The following is an 18,488-nucleotide window of genomic DNA, read 5'->3' on the forward strand; positions in this document are numbered from 1 at the left end:
TCCTGCCTGTGAAAATTGGAGAGGCTTTATGTCAAATACTGCTAAAGTCAGCCTCTCCATATCAAACAACGCTGCGCGAAAATTACTGTGGCGATGATAAGGGCTGCCAGATAGAGAGGGAGAGGAGAAGCAAGGGGGGAAGGAGGAAAAACTGAAAGGAAGTGACTCTACTCAATTATACTGCAGAATTGGTATGACTGAATATTTTTCATTCAGGTGACTGATAGTATCAGTGAAACTGCAATGCAGATAAATAAAGGAGCCTTCTGTCAAGAATAAACACCATTAATCATGAAGCCAGCGACGGCGTGACCGCCTGTCCTCCTGACTTACTCCATAGAGAAAGTATTAAAGAAGGAGGGAGGAGTGAGGGAAGCAGTGACTGCACTATAAAGGGGTGGACCTATGAAGTCACACTGAATGGGTTTTGGACAGTTAGCGAGTAAGATGAAAAAGTGGCTTTCGTCTTTCTGCCCCTGCTTTTTGATGACAGCAGCCCTATAAGGACAGAGATTATCAGAGGCGAGTTAGGGAATAAACATTGATTCTTAGTTTAATTTATGGCTTTACTTTGCATTCTGCGTTCGTCTTTTGGCAACTTATAGGTATTATTTTAAATTAAAAAATTAAAAGGGGAATTGTCAAACAGGATTTTTTCCCCCTATTTTATTTTATTTTATTTTATTTTTTTATCTTTTGGTTTTTCCAATCAAATTTTAAGAAATTTCCATTGTTTTAAAATAAAAAATATATATACTGAAAAACAGTAAGAACAAGTTTCTGTTATGAGGTTTGAAACTGAAATATAAATGATCAAATGTGGCCAACAATAAATAGCCAGTGATGAAAATACACATTACAAAACATTTCCCCTCCAGCAGTAATAATAGGCACACCAGCTCCCTTTTTCTTCCTATTGTTTTCCAGTATGTGTGCATGCCTACACTTGTGTGTGTGAGTGTGTGTGTGAGCACAGCAATGCTCGGCCTCGTCCCATCTGGAAGGAGGGTTGAGATAAGACCGTGGTCTTTATGCTAAGCAACACGCCGCTCCTCCATGCAGGAGATTGCGGCACTCTGACAACAGTTTATGTAAATAACAGAAGAAGTCGGCACACAACTTAAAAGAAAACCCCGCTAGTGAGGACAGCGAGGTGGAGAATCTCCAATGCTGACCGAGAATAAAAATGAAATTAAAGGGTAACAAGGGTTTCAGAATGCTGCGTTCATTATAGGAAACAAAAGCATCTGAAGCAACAACTAAACTCCTCCCTGGTTAGTCGTTTCTGAGCTGAGGTTGCACTGCGATGACGGAAAAGGCAGCAGCTCTTCCCACAGTACCTCCAGAATACCTTCCAGTCAGGCTGGGCCTAGCAGCTGAACAAACAAACTCCTGAATAAAAATAACCACTTGGGCCAGGAAAAATGAAAACAGCACCCTTGAAGCCCCAACCTGTGCTATACACCGACAGAAAATATAGAAAATGACTGAGGAGAATTTTTAAGCTTCAGGTTAAAAATCCTTAAAGCTGGTAAAATTCTGACAGTCCTCAATTATGGAAGTAACTATTTAGTTATGCTACTTTAAAGCAAAATAAATAAGTATTTGCGTCAAACTCAAATTCTTCAATAAATATACAAAAACACATCATCATAAATCATGGAGGATTTAGAGCAGCGTGCCATGGTTTAAAACTTTACAGACTCTTAAACTGACTAAGCTTGTCTTACTTCTTTATTAAATTCACATACGGTAAGTGATCAAAAGGTTGCAAGTCAATTGCTTATCCCATAAGAATGTTTTGTTGTGTTAGTAGCCTCATTCACAGCACGAGGGTCCGGGACTACAGAGTAAACTCCTGCAGCCGATAATTGACTTGTGACGGATCCTCTGTTTGTTCTGAGTGGTCTCCGGGTGACCGAGAGCAGGCGTTGAGATGCATAAGAGGGCTGTTTTGTTTTGCTGTGTACCGCGGTCGGGGCAATAAAGCTGGACTGAAAGGATTAGTTTCTACTCTCTTCCCCCAAAACTCCCATTAAGCCAGTCCCGCACAATAGTGGTGGCAGAGGGGACCAGATCTCCTGTGGAGAGTCTACTCTTCATTGATCATTGTGTTTATTTAAGCAGGAAGCATCTTCTTAGGGACTCTTCTCTCTCTCCGAGGTTGGAGGTTAGCTGTTTCCAGGCCACAGCGAAAACAGAGGGCAAGCTTGAGGGCAGGAAAGACTCTGGCTGGTCCTGGATCCGTGCACACAGTAAGGCTTGAGTCAAACTGCAATGCTTGGAAAGGTGGAAGAAGCTTATTGGTTGGGATTATCTGAAGCTGTTGAAATTCTTGAGTGCTGTTCTATCAAACGAATATGTACATTTTTCAGCACTGTACAAGACTCCCACCCCCTCCCCTGACCCTGAGGCTTTAATATTGAATGGCACATCGGTAACTTCCCCACAAGAATTCATAAACTAAACGATTAGCCTCTGTCTGTAATTGCACTCTGCCTTGCCTAATAGGGGAGGTGAGGTAAAGCAGAGAAGAAAAAAAAAAAAAACAAAGGACAGTTAATTTTTGATTTCTCTGCTCATTTGAAGGCAAATTAAGTGTCAAACAGCTAATACAGAGCATATTTCATTTTATGAGCTTTTAATTTAATTCCACTGCCTCATATTGCAAGAGCCCGTTAGCAGCGCTGCTAACGCCCGCTCGTCGCCTGAAAACGAGGGCCATAAATAAACATGTTTCAATTAGGCCCTTCACTGTAATAGGATATGATTCTGCTCATTTGCCACGTACGGATGGTGGATGTGTCGTTGTTGCGGAAAAGAAACAAGCTGCTGGGCGCTCGTGGTGTTTTTTTTTCTCCGGCCACGGATGCCCGGTGGTGGCTGGCTTGTGTGCACAGCGGGGGAAGCGGGCTGGATTGATGGAACTGCCGCAGGGCCAACCCAACTGTAATTACAGGCCGTAATGAGAGGTTGCATGGGGAAGTACTGCAATAATAGTCCCTGTGTACTTAGGCATATCTTTGAGAGGGCTAATAACGATTAATTCTGCACACGGAGGAGAACTTGTCTTAAAACAATTCAATATTTCTCCATAAGCTGCCTCCTGTCCCCCATTTCCCTGAAGCGACAGCTATATGTTGACTGCCTCTATTTGCTTGGGCTGGCTGCACGCAACATTACTGAGCAGAATGCATCACTTAGGTCCTGGCAGAGACTTGCTTTTAAGTTGTAGTTTCAGGCTCGTAAAGTTCAGCCACAGCAAGAACTTGCACGAAAACTACCCGTGTAATTAACTCCAATTTGCCATCAGGTGGTTGCTGTAATACAAAATGTGATGAGTGGCTTCTTCTCACGGAGGAATTCAGTGTTGCTTTTTAATCAAATGGGTAATATTAACACTTTCGTGTGCAGAAGTGTAACAGACAATATGGCACTGAGCTCACAGAGTTGGTTTAAATACAGCAACAGCTGTCTTATAGTCATGACAAATAGTTTCCCTCAACATGATGTCATATTAAACAGCTTTATGCTCAATAGCTTGGATAAATAGGCCTTAAGTAGTGTGGCAGAACATGGCAGTGTCTCAGTGACGGCAAACTAAGCGCACAGATAACTCCTGTCCGGACAGAGTGACTGAAGACACCAGCGCAGGGTAACTACTCCTCCTTAATTCAATTCCCTGCCTCCCTCTATCCCCACTTCCTCATCTCCCCCACCTCCAGCCTGTGCTCCACATTGTGCCAAAGCGCTCCTGACGGATAACAAACCAGGCTGTTTGCTTGAGCCTATGTTGCCTGAACGTGTTCACCCCATTATCTCTGCATAAGCTAAATGCTAAATTATAGTTGCCATTTTGTTTGCACTGACACGGGGCATCAATCACCTCCCTTTTTTTATTTCTCCCTCTGCTACGGCACCTTGAGCAGGAGACGAGAGGGGCTGGAGGTGGAGGGGTGGTAGTACTAGTGGTAGTGGTGGTGGTTGGGGGGGGGGGGCATAAAAAATTCATTACGCTTAGTGGCACATCAGCAAGGGAGAGATATGACTCCTGGAGGAGGAGAGGGGGGGAGTTGATAATGATGAAGAATATCAAACATAATGCGGCCCAAGTAGCTGCCCCATCCAATTTGTCCGCGTCGCACGGTGATCGCTTCCTTCGTGTCTGGCAGTAGGAAACAAGCAGCGAAAGGACGATGAAGTGTCTCCTCGTGGTGCTTGCTGTTTGGACGCAAAGAATACAAATGACAAAGGGAGGGAAAGAGAAAGAAAGAGTGATAGCAGCTGGGTAAAAGTGGGTTGATGGTGCTTTGAAGTTCTCTGCTGACCCAGCCAGCACCACCAGAAGCCCTCCAGGGAAACGCTCATAATACGAGTTACACTGCTTAGACAAATGCTTCTAATGAGAAATGACACCATGTTTTTACTTTATTTCATAGCTGACAGAATGAACATGTGTGTGATTGGATGAGGCACAGCGGTTAGTTGCATCTGTGTCTGTCAGAGATGGGTAAATGTCAGCAGAGGCATTGCTTCCTTCTCTTGACAGGGCTTGATCACTGCTCTTATGAGAATTGCGTGCTCCCAGGCTCCCCTCGACCTGCTCTCATTTTCATGTCTCTGACACATGTTCATTTGCGTGTCTCTGACATGTGGATCATGTTGCGCGCATACAGGGCTATGGCCTTTGATCCTGAAAGGCAAAAGAGAGGCACCCAGCACCCATGAGGAGGATGCTCCACGCCCACGGGCGGAAAGAAGTTTCAGGGTCTTGAATTATATCGCCAAATGCAGTTGTGATCAGCAATATTCTGGTTGTAAGACTGTGCTTGAGTGTGTGTGACCAGTTTGAGAGACTTACACATGAAGAGGGGGCACGGGGGAGGGCTCATAGATGTAACGTCCCTGGGTATGTCTGTCGTCTATTGGCACAGGAGGATGGAAGCTGGGGAAGAACTGTGGAGCAGCTGTGTAGAACAAAAAAGAGAAGACACATGAGATACTTTTCTTTACACTTTATAGTAGAATTAACTTATTTTTTCACATGAATAAACTCCATGCTAAGCTAATCTACATACCAGCCATAATGAAGGGCAGTAGTTGATGGTTATCTTTCAGCAGACCCACCCAAATGAGACCCGAATAAACACACTGAGCTAAAAGCTGCATTTCTCCAAAATGTTTGCTGAGGAAGTCTTTGTAGATGTTTCAAGGCTGATAGAACTTAAAATAAACAGTGACAAATAACCAAAAGAAAAGCAGCCAAATGGCATATTTCTCACTGAGCCAAGCATAATGTGGTTTTGTACAAAGAATAACATTTAAGTAAAACCAATGGAACGTATGAAACGAGAACAAAAACATCCTTTTCCATTTGAGTGTTTTGTCACAACTGCCAGAGACGATCCAGAGGCTTCTTTTTTCCCCTTCCAGATAAAACATTACAACATTTGCATAATATGTGCTTCCAAGCTTTTCACTATTTTTACCCCTGAAATTTAAACTGTTGTGCTGCCACCAGACCGAATTCACATTTGCGTGCACTCATCGTCTAACCTTAACTACACTCCACACTATAAACTTTTAAAACTAAAGCTGGAATTGCAAGTTGGAGCTGTGCATCCACTTCTGGACCAGTTGAAACAGGCAAACCATGAGTGGGAGTTCTGCATCAGAGCTGCCTAAGTTATTAAAAAAAGAAAAAAAGAAAAATCAGAATTTCATAGAAATGAATCACATCTTCATTCACCATCTCACCAAAACACGTGTCACTTTACTGCAGTTTTCTTATTTTAAGTTGCCAAGTTGTGTCTCATCACCCGGAGGCAGAGCATGTGTCAACATCTGCATAACTTCACACAGCAAGTCCAAGGCTGCTAGCTATGTGTTTTTACATTTCTTTAAGCTTGTAAACATATGAGCCAAGAGGGCAGATGGCCAAACAGTGGCGTGCCAAATGGCTCTACAAGTGTCAGGCCATGACAAATAACAGCTGCATCCCTGGGCAGCACAGCAGGTGTTGGTCCAGGTCTGTTTACCTAATCAGCCATTCATTCACTGAGATGATTATTGCCAGTTTCGACCAGAGCAGCAATAATTAAGAGTTGATGTAATTGGTGTTGTTTGTTGTTGTAATAAATAGATAAATAATGAAAGAAAAATGTTGGTCAATATATCAAGAAATTTAAGAGTTAATTCTTTTTTTTTTTTTTTTTTACAAATACTTATTACATAAAACAATCAAATGACTCTCTTTTTAAATTCTAAACAGATTAATATATTTTAGTTTCTTTTAGGAGAGGTTAGTAAAGTTAGTAGTAGGGCTGGGCGATTAATCGATAAAATCGATAAATCGAATTTTCCATTTCTGGAGATTAATTTTTTTGAAAATCGGGATTTTTTTCCATGGTTAGTTAGCAGCAGACTTAGCCCTCCCTCCACACCAGAACGTTTGTCTGACAGATTTTTAGTAAAGTGACCCTTCACTCACGCCTGGGATTTAGCTGTGCGTATAACTGCAGTGAGAAATGCTGCTCTCTATGAGATGCAGAAATCAACTTAACCCACAAACCCTAGTTAAGAGACAACCTTCATCAGGGGAATTATTTCTGCAGTGGATCCTGTATGATAAGGATCCAGATGGAAAGAGATCACGGATGCATTGTGTCGCATATTTCAATGTAAGATATGAAGTCGTTTATATGGTGGAAGAGCCATGACATTATGTGCTTTAGTTTTGCTAGCATTCATCTATATAAACAAATGAATGTTTTTAATAAGTTATGTTTTGTAAAAGAAAAGGAAAAAAAATCGATTAAAATCGGAAATCGGATTTGGTTATAAAAAATCGGAGATTTTATTTTTAGGCCATATCGCCCAGCCCTAGTTAGTAGGTGATCCTAAATCAGCTTCAAGCTAGACGATCCTGTGGTTTCTTATTGTTTTCGAAAACAGTTATTAAGGAAATGCGCAAACAGATGCTAAAAAAAGAAAGGGCAGAGATGAATTCAGATGTTACTATATGTAAACTTAATAATTGGCTAAGTTGCCAAGATAACTTGAGGTATTTCATTGTATAGGTGCAATACCTCAAGTTAGTAGCGGTAGGACGTTGGAGCTAAATCAAGAAATGTCGTGTTTTTACACCTTATGTTTTAGCATAACAAATACTTTGTGAAGAAAACAGAATAAAATAATAATAATAATAATAATAATATTAACAATAATAATAATAATAATAATAAATTGCTTAGGTCCCTTATATCATAAAAGCAGCAGAAGTCAAGGTATCCTGAGTTTTAGTCATTCGTATAGATCTACCAAAATCTCCAGATCTTGTACTTTATATGATGCAATATAAAAAAAATATTGCATTTGACGTTCTTGTCTGTTTAATGTCCTATCTTTCAAATACTATGCACTAATTTTGTAACACAAGCCTACCACCAAGATACCCAGATGATGCAACTTGAGTATTTTTGGCAATATTTGAAAGTTCTCTTTAGAGCAACAGATAAAAGAGTACATCTGTTTTCACAAGCTGCAGTAATCCCCCTGAGTATTTAATAGAGTCTTAACATGATAAATTGCTGGATTTACTGGCACATGCAATACACAGGAAGACAGCCAACACTTGTGTTTTTTGCTTTAACTTGCACACCTGTAGTGAGCAGTTAATACCTTTTTTATAACTTGCTGTAAAAAGATAATAGCATGTCTGTTGATGAATTTTGGGGGCAACTGAAGTGAAAAAAATAAGTCAAGGGGCCACTGGGGCTGGTCTGCAACAACTTTCAAGAGTTTCGTAAATTACATCAATATGAATGTTAGGGCCCTAGGCCTGAAAGGATCTTGCATTTGAGCCTCCTGTTAATGGTCTAAATGCTGTATGCTGTGTTGAACTGTGACATGCAATGTTTAGCACCATGATAACCTCATACAACTTAGGTTATCATTTATTTCTCATAGCAACACTGGAGCAAGTGAAAATATAACTTAGGCAAACTCCTACAAACCACGCCAGAGTTTTTATCCTGTGCTCACAATAACAAGAGATAAATGGTAAAAGCCTCCTCCATGCAGCTCTGGCAAGTATCTGACCACTCCAACTCTCTGTTTGATAGTTTTCTCCTGATGACTCTGTTTCTTGGCTCATCACAGGTTGGCCGATTCCAGAGCTATTGTGGGAGGGAGGGATGACGGGATGCTGGGATGTAGGGATGGGCCGATGGTAGACAAGGGTGGAATCTGATCTGTACTCTCCACAGCTCCAGTCCTGCGTATTCAGCCCTTGGCTGTCAGACTCGGAAATCAGCCTTCAGGTTTAAAAGGAGTGTACGTGTTGTGTACAGGCTCAATATGAGTAATAAATTCATGCTTTCTAATCTAAACCATCCCTGCCCACATAGCAGAAGCCTTACACTAACCTCTGTCATCTTGGGGGATTGAGAATGACTACAGAGATTACTAACCGTGAGATCATTTTAAAGGCTCCTCTCGTTCATTCCTGCAACATACACCTTCAGTCCCACACCCAGCACTCGTCTTTGCATTACCCAGATCCCCTTTTTGTTTATGTCTCTGGAGCTACTCACTCAGCACAGCTCTGTGCATTGGCTGGACTATTTTTCTTACTCCTTCATCACCTTCTCCCTCCCACCCTCCTCTTGCTGTTGCCAATGACTTATCCGCACAGCAAAACGTTCCACTGAGGTTTATTTAAATCCAGCTCAGAAGTTTACTTTACCATAGCTCTATCTAAATAGAGCCTGCCACCTCTTTTACACAAGGGCAGCTCTCCATTAGCAAGGCAAACAGCTTTGTGTCACTAGAGGGAATGTATACAGTCACAAAGAACGGCTAGCAAAGAAAAGTGTAGGAGAGCCTCTATCCTGCAATCCATCTCCAGTGTTTCCTGTTGGGACTCTTTACTGTTTACTCCAGGACTAAATTGCCCCTGTTCTTCTGGATATTCAAGGGTATTCTAGTCCTTTAATACAGAATACAGCTGGAGGCAAGCAGGAAGCCAAAAGACACACACGTCATAGCTTTTGCCCTCCCAATGTGGCCACACACCGCAGCAACTGAAGCATTCCTAAAGAAAGCATAATCACGACAGTTTGTCCTGGCTGCAAGTGGAAAACCACCACTGGCCAATTCAAAAATGGCCTCAGCCAATCAAGAATTTGGAGAATTTAAAACACTGGACATCGTGATCTGAAAACTTCAGCACAGTTTTCCAAAATTCTAATAAAGTCAATGTAACTTCTTGAGCTGCCCTATTCTTGTTTTTTTTTTTAACTTAAATTTTTTCCCAGTCTTTATGAGAAGGGATCGGAGCTATTAAGACATGATAACTAATGCGTCTTAATGAAAGGGCAATTAGAAGCAAACTTTGACCGGGCTCATTAATTTTAATTCAACACAAGCTCACCATGCTCAGGACCAAAAGCCAGCTTCCCCTTCATTAAAGAGAGGATACTAATTGCCTTGTCCTTTATTGGACGCTTGAATGATTTCAAAAGAAGGGGGAGGATGAAGCCTAAAGCACATCTTTTGCAATGTCCTTATTTGTTCATCTCTTTTCATAATAGGAGTTTTGCCACAAAGAATCTTTGTTGGCTTTAGAATTTATGTGATGTGATACTTGCGGAGAATTTAAGCTGTCATTTGCAATTCTGATTTGGGTTTTGATAATAAAAACAATTTCTCTTCTTCTCCTTTTGTTGTCAAGTCAGCACTGTGAGTTTATTGTCTTGACGGCTAAACCTGGACTCCTTCTCTCCTCTGGTGAGGGTTCAGTGACTCTGCTCTAACAGAGTGTCACATGCAGCCAAGGACGAAACTCTCTTCCATAAACACTGCACTTCCCATCGATGCTCCACTGCGAGAGCACAAAGAGCCACTGACAGATTGTCATAAGTGACTAAGGCGGAGTGAGAAAAGGGCTGCCGGGGCCTGCTCCAGAGGTTTGTGAATTGCTAATGTGGAACATATGAAGCTTGTGCCGGGGCTGTGACTGCCAGATTTCATTATGCCACCTCTCTCCACGCTCATGATCTCACTGCTCAAGCATGTTCATCTGCAGCGAGGCCCGCGGTTTACATCGCAACTCTGCAGGGTGTGTGAGAGATGCTTAAGACTTTGTTTTTTTGTATGTTTAAAGTGTTTGAGTGTGCAAGGCTTGTTGCTTCTTAGTGCAAAAGAGGTTATTGAAATTTTGGGCGTATTTCTTTTTTTGTGGTTTTCTCTTTTCTTTACTGGTTCTTTCTCTTGGTATAGTCCCCAATATCTGGAGCAGTAGATCTTTTTGTTGTTGTTGTTTTCCCTTTCCAGATTGTTTAATTTGAATGCTTTTTTGTAGCCTACCTCCTCTAAAATTATTAATTTTGGTGCATATAGACTACAGCAAAACAAAAATGTGATTGTGGCCATTTAAAAAAAAGAGAGCAAGGTCTTGGGATGTTATTTTATATCAGTGTGTGTTATTAATTTTTTTTCCTCTGTAAGAAGAAATAGCTGAAGAATCGATGATGTTTAGAAAATCTCACACAAAACTAATTCACAAAAAAGTTTCTATCTCCCTTTATGTGCATCAACTATTTTTCTTAAAAAAAGGCCAAAAAATCCCTTCAGTTTTTTTTCTTTTTTTTTTTCTTTTAGATTTCACGGCCTCCATAAACTTTTCTGATGAGTCTGATCTTCAAATTCACAAATGGTACATAGTAACATTACTGAATTAAACTAACTATAAGCTGTGTTTGCATCCAGTTGGTGAAGTAGATTTAAGGTTAACATCTGAAATGTTGCTGTACCGAAGTACATGAAGGTCGTTTCCATTAACTCGCTTGGAGCTAATGAACAAGGATATGTTGTCAACAGGTGACAGTACACACCACATTGCGCATTGCTGAAATAAAGAAGTTGAAAACCAGAAACAAAACTTTAAGGGAAAACAAGATCAGTTCTTACAAGTTCATATTTTCTTTTTTGAGGCATAGAGGTTTTCCTTCTCCTTGTACTATGGTCCTCCACAAATTTGAAGAATGATTTTCGAAGAGGCACATGCAGATTGATGAAATGTTTATTTGGCATTAGCATTCAGTCTGTAAAAAGTATAATAGTTTTCTATTTGAGACTCTTTAAAAAATCCCTGATATATAAGTTTTTTAACATCAGAGGGACTTTTCATATATACACATCATAATTCTCAGTATGAATGAGTATTTAGTGTGTCTCTAAATTGTATGATTACATGACTAGTGATCCCACTTTCCTCCAGAAATGTGACATGAAACCTCTTATCACTCTTATCAAGCTGGCAGAAGATGAAGATAAGAGACTCTTGACAGACTATCAGCAGGAGTAGGGTAGAAAGCTGCCTCTCTTGAAATGACAAATTCCCCCTCTGATCAATCCCTTCTCGCCCCGCCTCTCCCCATGTTTGCTTACACTGAGACCTCAAGCTGTTTGGACATGTAAATAACACTTTCAGAGACTGTTTAGCTAAGCTCAATGGGAGTTGCTGTTGACTTTCGGAGCGCTTTGCTTAATTACAGGTCCCAGATTGTTTCAGGTCTAATGGCCTAATTACCGCTGTATAAATTAGCCTAATGTTCATGCTGTGCCGAGCTTTCACTACTGTATGCAATGCTGCAGGACTGCAGAAAGATAAAAAACAAGTCCTTATTCAGCAAAGATGCAACACTGTGAAAGAGGGACAGGAAAGCCAGCAGAGAGGTTAAATAACAGAAGAATGCGAAGCATTGGCTTGCCACTCTCGCTGCCATTCATCATATACACCAAGCTGGCAGATCACACTCTGCCCTTCCTCTGTAAATCAATAGCTTTTCCCCCTTCTTCCGCTCTGCTTTTACTTTTTCTGTCTCTCTTGCTCTCAAACCCTTAAACACAATCACCCTCTCTGTGGGTAAATGTAATTAACATGGTGCAAAAGAAGCTAAACAGAGGGGGGGGTGATCGGTAAAAGGACAAATGATAACAGGCTTTCTGCTCAAGTATACATTCCATCGCTACTCGCTGTCACAAGCAATTTGTTCGTCTAGACTGAACAAGAAAGTCTGTGCCCATAGTTCTACAAGTCTATGCATATTTGCTCTGGGAGCTGTTGCTCAAGCAAGTTATGTCTTTGTGCCAATATAAGGAGGACATTATCATTTTCATTCCCTCCAAAATACCTAACCTATCTAATGCCTTACGTTTAGTGCTTGTTTGCATTCCAGCATCTGCAAGTCATTGCCCACGGTTACATGATGGTTTTCAATTCAGAATTAATTATTCCGAATAAAATTATTTGGAATTAAAGTATTCTCCTTCGCATTGGAAATAGTAATTCCAAATTGAGGTTTACTTGTAAAACATTTTTAATTGCCTTTATTCAATTCTGCTTAAGATCTGGGGGTTGGAAAGGGTTCTGATTGGACAGGGGTCGAACGTGACGTACTTACGTCTACCGGGTGTAAACAAACTCCAGTTCCTGCTTCTTTCCTTTCGGCTACAACATGGAATAATAAGATAATAAGAATAATTTTTGCTTTTATTTTGACTATAGTTTTCAAGCAGCAACTCGACACTAGCATACACCTTCACTTCTGTCAGCTGAGGAGGGGAAGGGAGAGTATCGTATGTGTGTCATCGCAACAGGACAAGGGAATGAGCATTTGCAGAATGAATGGAATTAATTTAAAGCGGAATGAACAGGGATCAAGGAATTATTCAATTTGGAATTAAAATCAGAATAAACCAGTTGCTTACTTCGGATTAAAGTTTGATTCAGAATGGTAATTTTCATTTGTAATTAGGTGTTTATAAGGTTATTTTTAATCTTCTTAAAGTGGAATTAATTTTTACCCTGAATTAAAAGGGAATTAAAATTCTCATCTAAATGTAGCCATTTACTAAGTCAATCTTAACAAATTGCACCCAAACACAAGGATTCTTGGCTAGAGAGTGGAGTTAAGCACAAACATGGTTCGTCCTGAGGCCCCCAGCACCATCCAACTCCCAGCTATGCCCTATTTTTCTTCTCTCCCCTTTTATCCCCCATATGGATCACGGAGTGGAGGTTATTTCACAGGACCGCTGCAGAGCACCAATCTATCTCCTACATTTGCAGAATTTCCCCCAGATTGGAATAAGCTGGGGAGCAGAACAAAGAGCTATGCGTTGGCCTTCTCCCCTCACTCCTGCACTCTCACCACCCCAGCACACACCTCCAGCCTGTTCTCCCCCACCCAGCTGGGGAAAGATGAAGCAGTTTAGTAGCTGAAACCCCATGTTACACCTCTCCTCCCTCCTTCCTGTCTTTAGCGCTCACATCTGTCTATCTCCTTTTCTCCAAACTATGATAACGCTTAGACAGCAGGGAGTTGATTTAAACCTCTAGTTGACTTCCCAGGACTACACTACACTGCACTTCTTTTTCTTCAACGATCCCTGCGTGATTTATTCTAGTCGAACATAAAGCCACTACAGGATTTGAAACTTTATTCAAGAAAGGTGATAAAAACATTGTCAACATACATTTACACGCATTTAACCAGTCTCAAGGATAAGCATAGGACATTTTCAATTGATCCATCTAGAGAGGCAAATATGTATCACTCACACAATCGAGTCTACTAGCTAGCACTAACGGACCTCTGAGCTAGTTGCTAACTGCTAGCAAAGAGTGAATGAGTGTAGCAAGAGAACTATGAAAGCAGGAGTCAGACTGAATTTGAACTTAAGTGTCCCAATTCAGGGTCTACACACTTCGGAGCGCACAGACTACGTCAGCTTTGGAGTGTCTTAAGTTGTCTGTACACTTCAAATCCGCTTATTGTTCGTGAAATGGGACAGCCTACTTAGCAGACAAGAATTTCCCATAGCAGCAACATAGGACGTTGAATAACTTAAACCTCTGAAATAACTAAGTTTGCATATAATAGGACACTTCTTGGTAATGTGTTTGAAAGGAGGATAGAGTTTAAAAATTCTCGTCTGTGATGCCTTTGAGCGGACTTAGGTATTCAAGCCTACCAGACAACCTGCAGAAAAACCTGTGTAGCAGCAAAACCTGAAAGCCAACAAGGGAATGAAATGTGTTGCACGACTTTTATTGCAAAGGTTACATTTTGAGAACTAACACTGTAGTCTTAATCTTTGGGGAAATTTGAAGACACGGTTAAGTTCAAAACAACACCTTGATTTATTTTTGTTAAGCAAGTCATAACCCTCTAACACTGTGTTCGAAGCAATAAAAAGTTGGCTGGAAAGTAGGAAATAAATCTTGGTGAAATTTTCTTGGATTCATTATTTTAAATTCATAAACTTAGCCACCAGTGCAGCCTTTTAATGTATTTTTACAAAGAAAATGGCATTTCAACCCTGTCTTCTAAGTCGGTTTTGCCATTTTCCACTGTGCTTTTGCAGACATGACACAAAGTCTGCTCAGGCCTCAAGAGGTACGTGGCCATTAGTTGGGCTGATGGAGGAAACTGTGTGTCACAGTGATCAGACAAACGGCTGCTGGGTTCTCCAGGGCCAGACAAGGTTTAATGCCCTTTGAACCAATTAGGTCTTATAAGCGCCACAACATCTGGAAGACTCTCTTTTTTTTTTTTTCTTTTTTTTTTGTAGCTCTGAGCTGCCTGTGTTGATGTCACCTTACCCTCTCTTTCACCCTCTTTCTCACTCTTGCATCGTCTTCCTAATTCTTTCAGTTAATCCTGCTCTCTGCCTATCTCTTTTTCTTTGCCCCTCTCATTATTCAAAGCGCATCCTCCTGATCTTTCCCCTTTCCCTCCTCACAGCATCCCAAAACAAGGACAAAGTTGTAATCCATTTACTACACCCCTGTCAACAGATTCTGCCAAATAATCCTAAAAGACTTACAACCAGGCCTAGGTACTATCAAGGGACGGGGAGGAGAGAAGAGGCAGAATGCACAAGGGAAAGTAAGCAAGCCACAGAAGAAGAAGAGCAAAGAGTGAGAAGTACATACAAGGGGAGTGGAGGAGTACAGATGGCGGGAACTTGTGTCACAGTGATTTGAGTCTTTGTCACGCAGGTGGCGCCCAGGGGGTTCCCTCAGCCTGGGCAGAGAGACAAACTGAGGCCCATGTAAACCTTAAAGAGGATTAACCCTGCCGGGGCCCTTTAATGAGACCTGAAAGTGCCGTGCACCGGAGAGCCCTGCTGATTGAGCTGCGCTCGAGTCAGATCCCAACGGTCGGCCGGCCCAGCAGCGCTGCTGCAGACCCGTGGCCTACAGCTGCCCGCTCACACTGAGCCACATCAAAGCAGCCCGTCTGGGAGAACCCCGAGATGGGGGGTGGAGGGAAGCATGTGATGCGAGTGCAGGAGAGGTGGGAGGAGGGAGAGGAGTGTGCCTGGATGGAGGAATCCCTTATCTCCTCCTGAGAGGATGCTGCTCTGTGGTGCGAGATTGTCTGGAGCTGCCACCTGTCCCAGGCATCTTTGAAGGCAACACTAAAGACTGTGATGGGCCTGACCTCCTTGAGCTCCCTTTCTTTTATGTCTCTCTTCATTTTCTGCTTTGTTACACCCCCTGGCTCCCCCCTTCTCTCCACTCTCTCTGGCTCTTCTACTTCTTCCTCTTCTTACCCTCCATTTCTCTTATACCCACAGCCGTGTCTTCCTTTCTCTGTTCTCCAGCGATATCTCACATTTCACTAGGCTGGTAGAAACATTTTAATTATAGTGTGTTCATCAGCCTCCTCTCCATGTTGAACAAAAAGTGCTTGTGACCCTCCAGAGACAAGAGCTAGATACGGGTTGTTGGCTGTAAGGATATGGGTGCTTATCTTTGACACTATGTTAGAGGAACGCAAATACAGAAAGGAGCGATGAGATTTGGATACACAGAAAACAAACATGAAAAACTCTTGGTTCTCCTGCCGCACAAGGAGGTGATTATCCTGCTGAAGACTACAGGGTAACTAAAAAATAAATAAAAAAAAAACTCAAATTATTATGGCTTCAACTAGATAACTGAGGAGAAACCCCCATGAGCATTTAGCCCTCTTGTTTTATGGCATAGTGCTTAATGTTTTGTGTTGCCAGCAGGGTTTGCTGCAGTTTATTCTCCTTTTGGATAGACAAGATACAACAAATCTTCATTTTAAGCCTTCGCAATAACAAAGTGCTATTGTTACTGCTTGTTTCTGCCACTTGACTGATTAACCAATCACATTTGCAAAGAAGTTAAACATAGTGACAGATGTTGCTGCAGTGATACTAAGAAATGCAGAGCATTCCTTCAGTGCATCTTCAGCTCTTTGGAAATTCTTCTTAATTCTTCTTAGCCCCTTCAAATTTAATCTAGTCATTGTTAATGAGGAGTGCCATTATTCCCAGATATTCAGTTCACACTCATGAGGCTTGTGCTAAGAGCAGCACATGACCTTAAGATGGTATGAAAGTGCATTCTCGAAGCACTTCAAACTCTGCTTAACCCTCTTAAATCATCAAGAACTACAAAGAGGCACAAGCATGTGAGAATATTGCCTATCTTATAGCATGAGATGCCTCTAATAAGCTGTATAAAAGGGGATCATCTGATTATCCCTGGTGCGCTGGACCAAGGGGCCACAGCAAAGCACAGGCCTATGTTGTTCTTGCTTGATGAAAGGAGGTGGATGGAAGGGATCCCTCTCCATTGCCTGCAGTGTGCCCCAGGCTTCTCTGTGCCTGCACACCACTGGGGGACTACACCGCGCCACCATGCTCAAAAAGCCAATATTGAAACAATCACAAAGACAAACACTTACCCTTGAAACAGGCACGTGTCCTCTCACCCCGGGCTTTCCTCTCAACTCCCCAATTCTTTGGGGGTAGGGTGTTTGAACTGACGTTCCAGCCAGTTGTCACATTTAAACCAACAAGAGACCAGGAAGTTTTTTCTTTGAATGCAAACTTTTTTATCCATACTGTTTGAGCTTTTTTGACACATAGGAAGGTCTTCTGAAGTCCATATGAACTGAGTGACCGAGTGCTGTAATTAACTGTAGAGTGCAGGGTTATTGTTATATAGATCATGTTAGGTTTAGTGACAGTGAGTTTGTTCACTTCAGTGGTCAGCCACATTTTTATATCAAGGCAGACAGAACGACGCCGGAGCAGCGGCTGGTGTGCTACGGCCGAGTAAACCTGAGATCAGCACAGCACAGCAGTTTAGAGTTTAACCTTTGAGACTGGACCACTCCCACCACCACACCATAAAACACTGGGACACATTTTAGGGGTTCTAATACAGCATATCAGTGACAGCAGAGTCCCTGTGTGAATCCTCATGTCACCAACATTTGGAATAATAATGACAACATACATAACTTTGCAGTGCAGAATGGAGCATAATACTTTAGAATAATATAACACTATTATTTTATATGGAAAAAAGATTTTTTTTGGGGGGGGGCATCATTAGTTCAGCTTTTAGTAGCCACCATAGTCCTATATAAGTTTCATACTGTGAAAAGTAACAGTTAACATCACATTAAATTGCCAGAGTTGAATCCACCCAAAAAAGATTTTGACCCAGTTTGATGGAGCCAATAGTGAAAACAAAACAAAAAAAAAAGAGCGAAACATACATTCAGAAACACTCCAGATGTTGCCAGTGGTTGATTCACAGCTTGGTGTTTAAGGCCCCTTACACTACAGGTCAGTGCTGGCAGCAACTTTCCCACAACACATGGTCTGTATGATCCAAATTAGCAGTCACCTTCAATCAGACTCACAAAGCAAGTTTGCTGTGATATATGTGGAGGAATCCTTCAGCCCCTACTTTTGCTGGGCTAGCTTTTGAAATCAGTCAAGGACAGCATGGCTTTGGTAAGGGGATTAGGGCCCTGGCAGTAAGATATGCACCAGATCTGTTAAGGAGCTAAATTAAGCTGATGGGCAGCCATCACAGTTTGAAGACACTTGTGTCTGGTCTGCCTCAATCAGCAACCTACTGTAGCAGTTAAACAGTGCTACCACTCCAGCTTCAAAATGCTTAAGCTTTCACTTTCATCTACTTGCCTTTCTTTCATTAAACATTCTCTGGTGTTTCAGTGCAGTTCCAACATTGCTATGAAAAGGAGAAGCTTTGAGTCCCCCCATGGATGCATTTTGTCTGGCAAAGAGGGGCAAAAAGGAAACTCTTTAAAAAAGAAGATCTCCTTGGAGGAGGCAAGATGCTTCGCCAGCAAGTGGGCTCACTGTTGCTGCAGGACCACTGACCGGCTAATCAGCACACAATGTAAACAGATGTCAGCAGTGTGCGTCCCATTCACACTTCCAAACAATTAAGATTTTAAAAAAAGACTTCTCCCTCATTAATCCTCATCTCAATCCGTTCTTCTTATCCCGCAGCAAAGCCCTATGTATTAACGTTGTGGTAAGAAGGATATGGACTCTTATCCAGTGTTTGCCCAAGAAAAGCAGCTAAGACTCAGGCATTGCTACGATTAGCTAGTACT

At 41.7% G+C, this 18,488-nt stretch overlaps 1 protein-coding gene across 1 annotated transcript in view; it reads right to left on the minus strand.

Moving 5' to 3' along the window:
- gli3 (GLI family zinc finger 3) overlaps window positions 1–18,488 on the minus strand; it is a 97,699-nt gene that overhangs the window by 38,173 nt on the left and 41,038 nt on the right. Inside the window, 1 exon segment of the mRNA XM_041967621.1 lies at window positions 4,862–4,967. Coding sequence (XP_041823555.1) covers window positions 4,862–4,967 — 106 coding nt within the window.

Source organism: Melanotaenia boesemani, chromosome 18 (assembly GCF_017639745.1).
Source record: "Melanotaenia boesemani isolate fMelBoe1 chromosome 18, fMelBoe1.pri, whole genome shotgun sequence".
In the NCBI taxonomy this organism is placed as follows: domain Eukaryota; kingdom Metazoa; phylum Chordata; class Actinopteri; order Atheriniformes; family Melanotaeniidae; genus Melanotaenia; species Melanotaenia boesemani.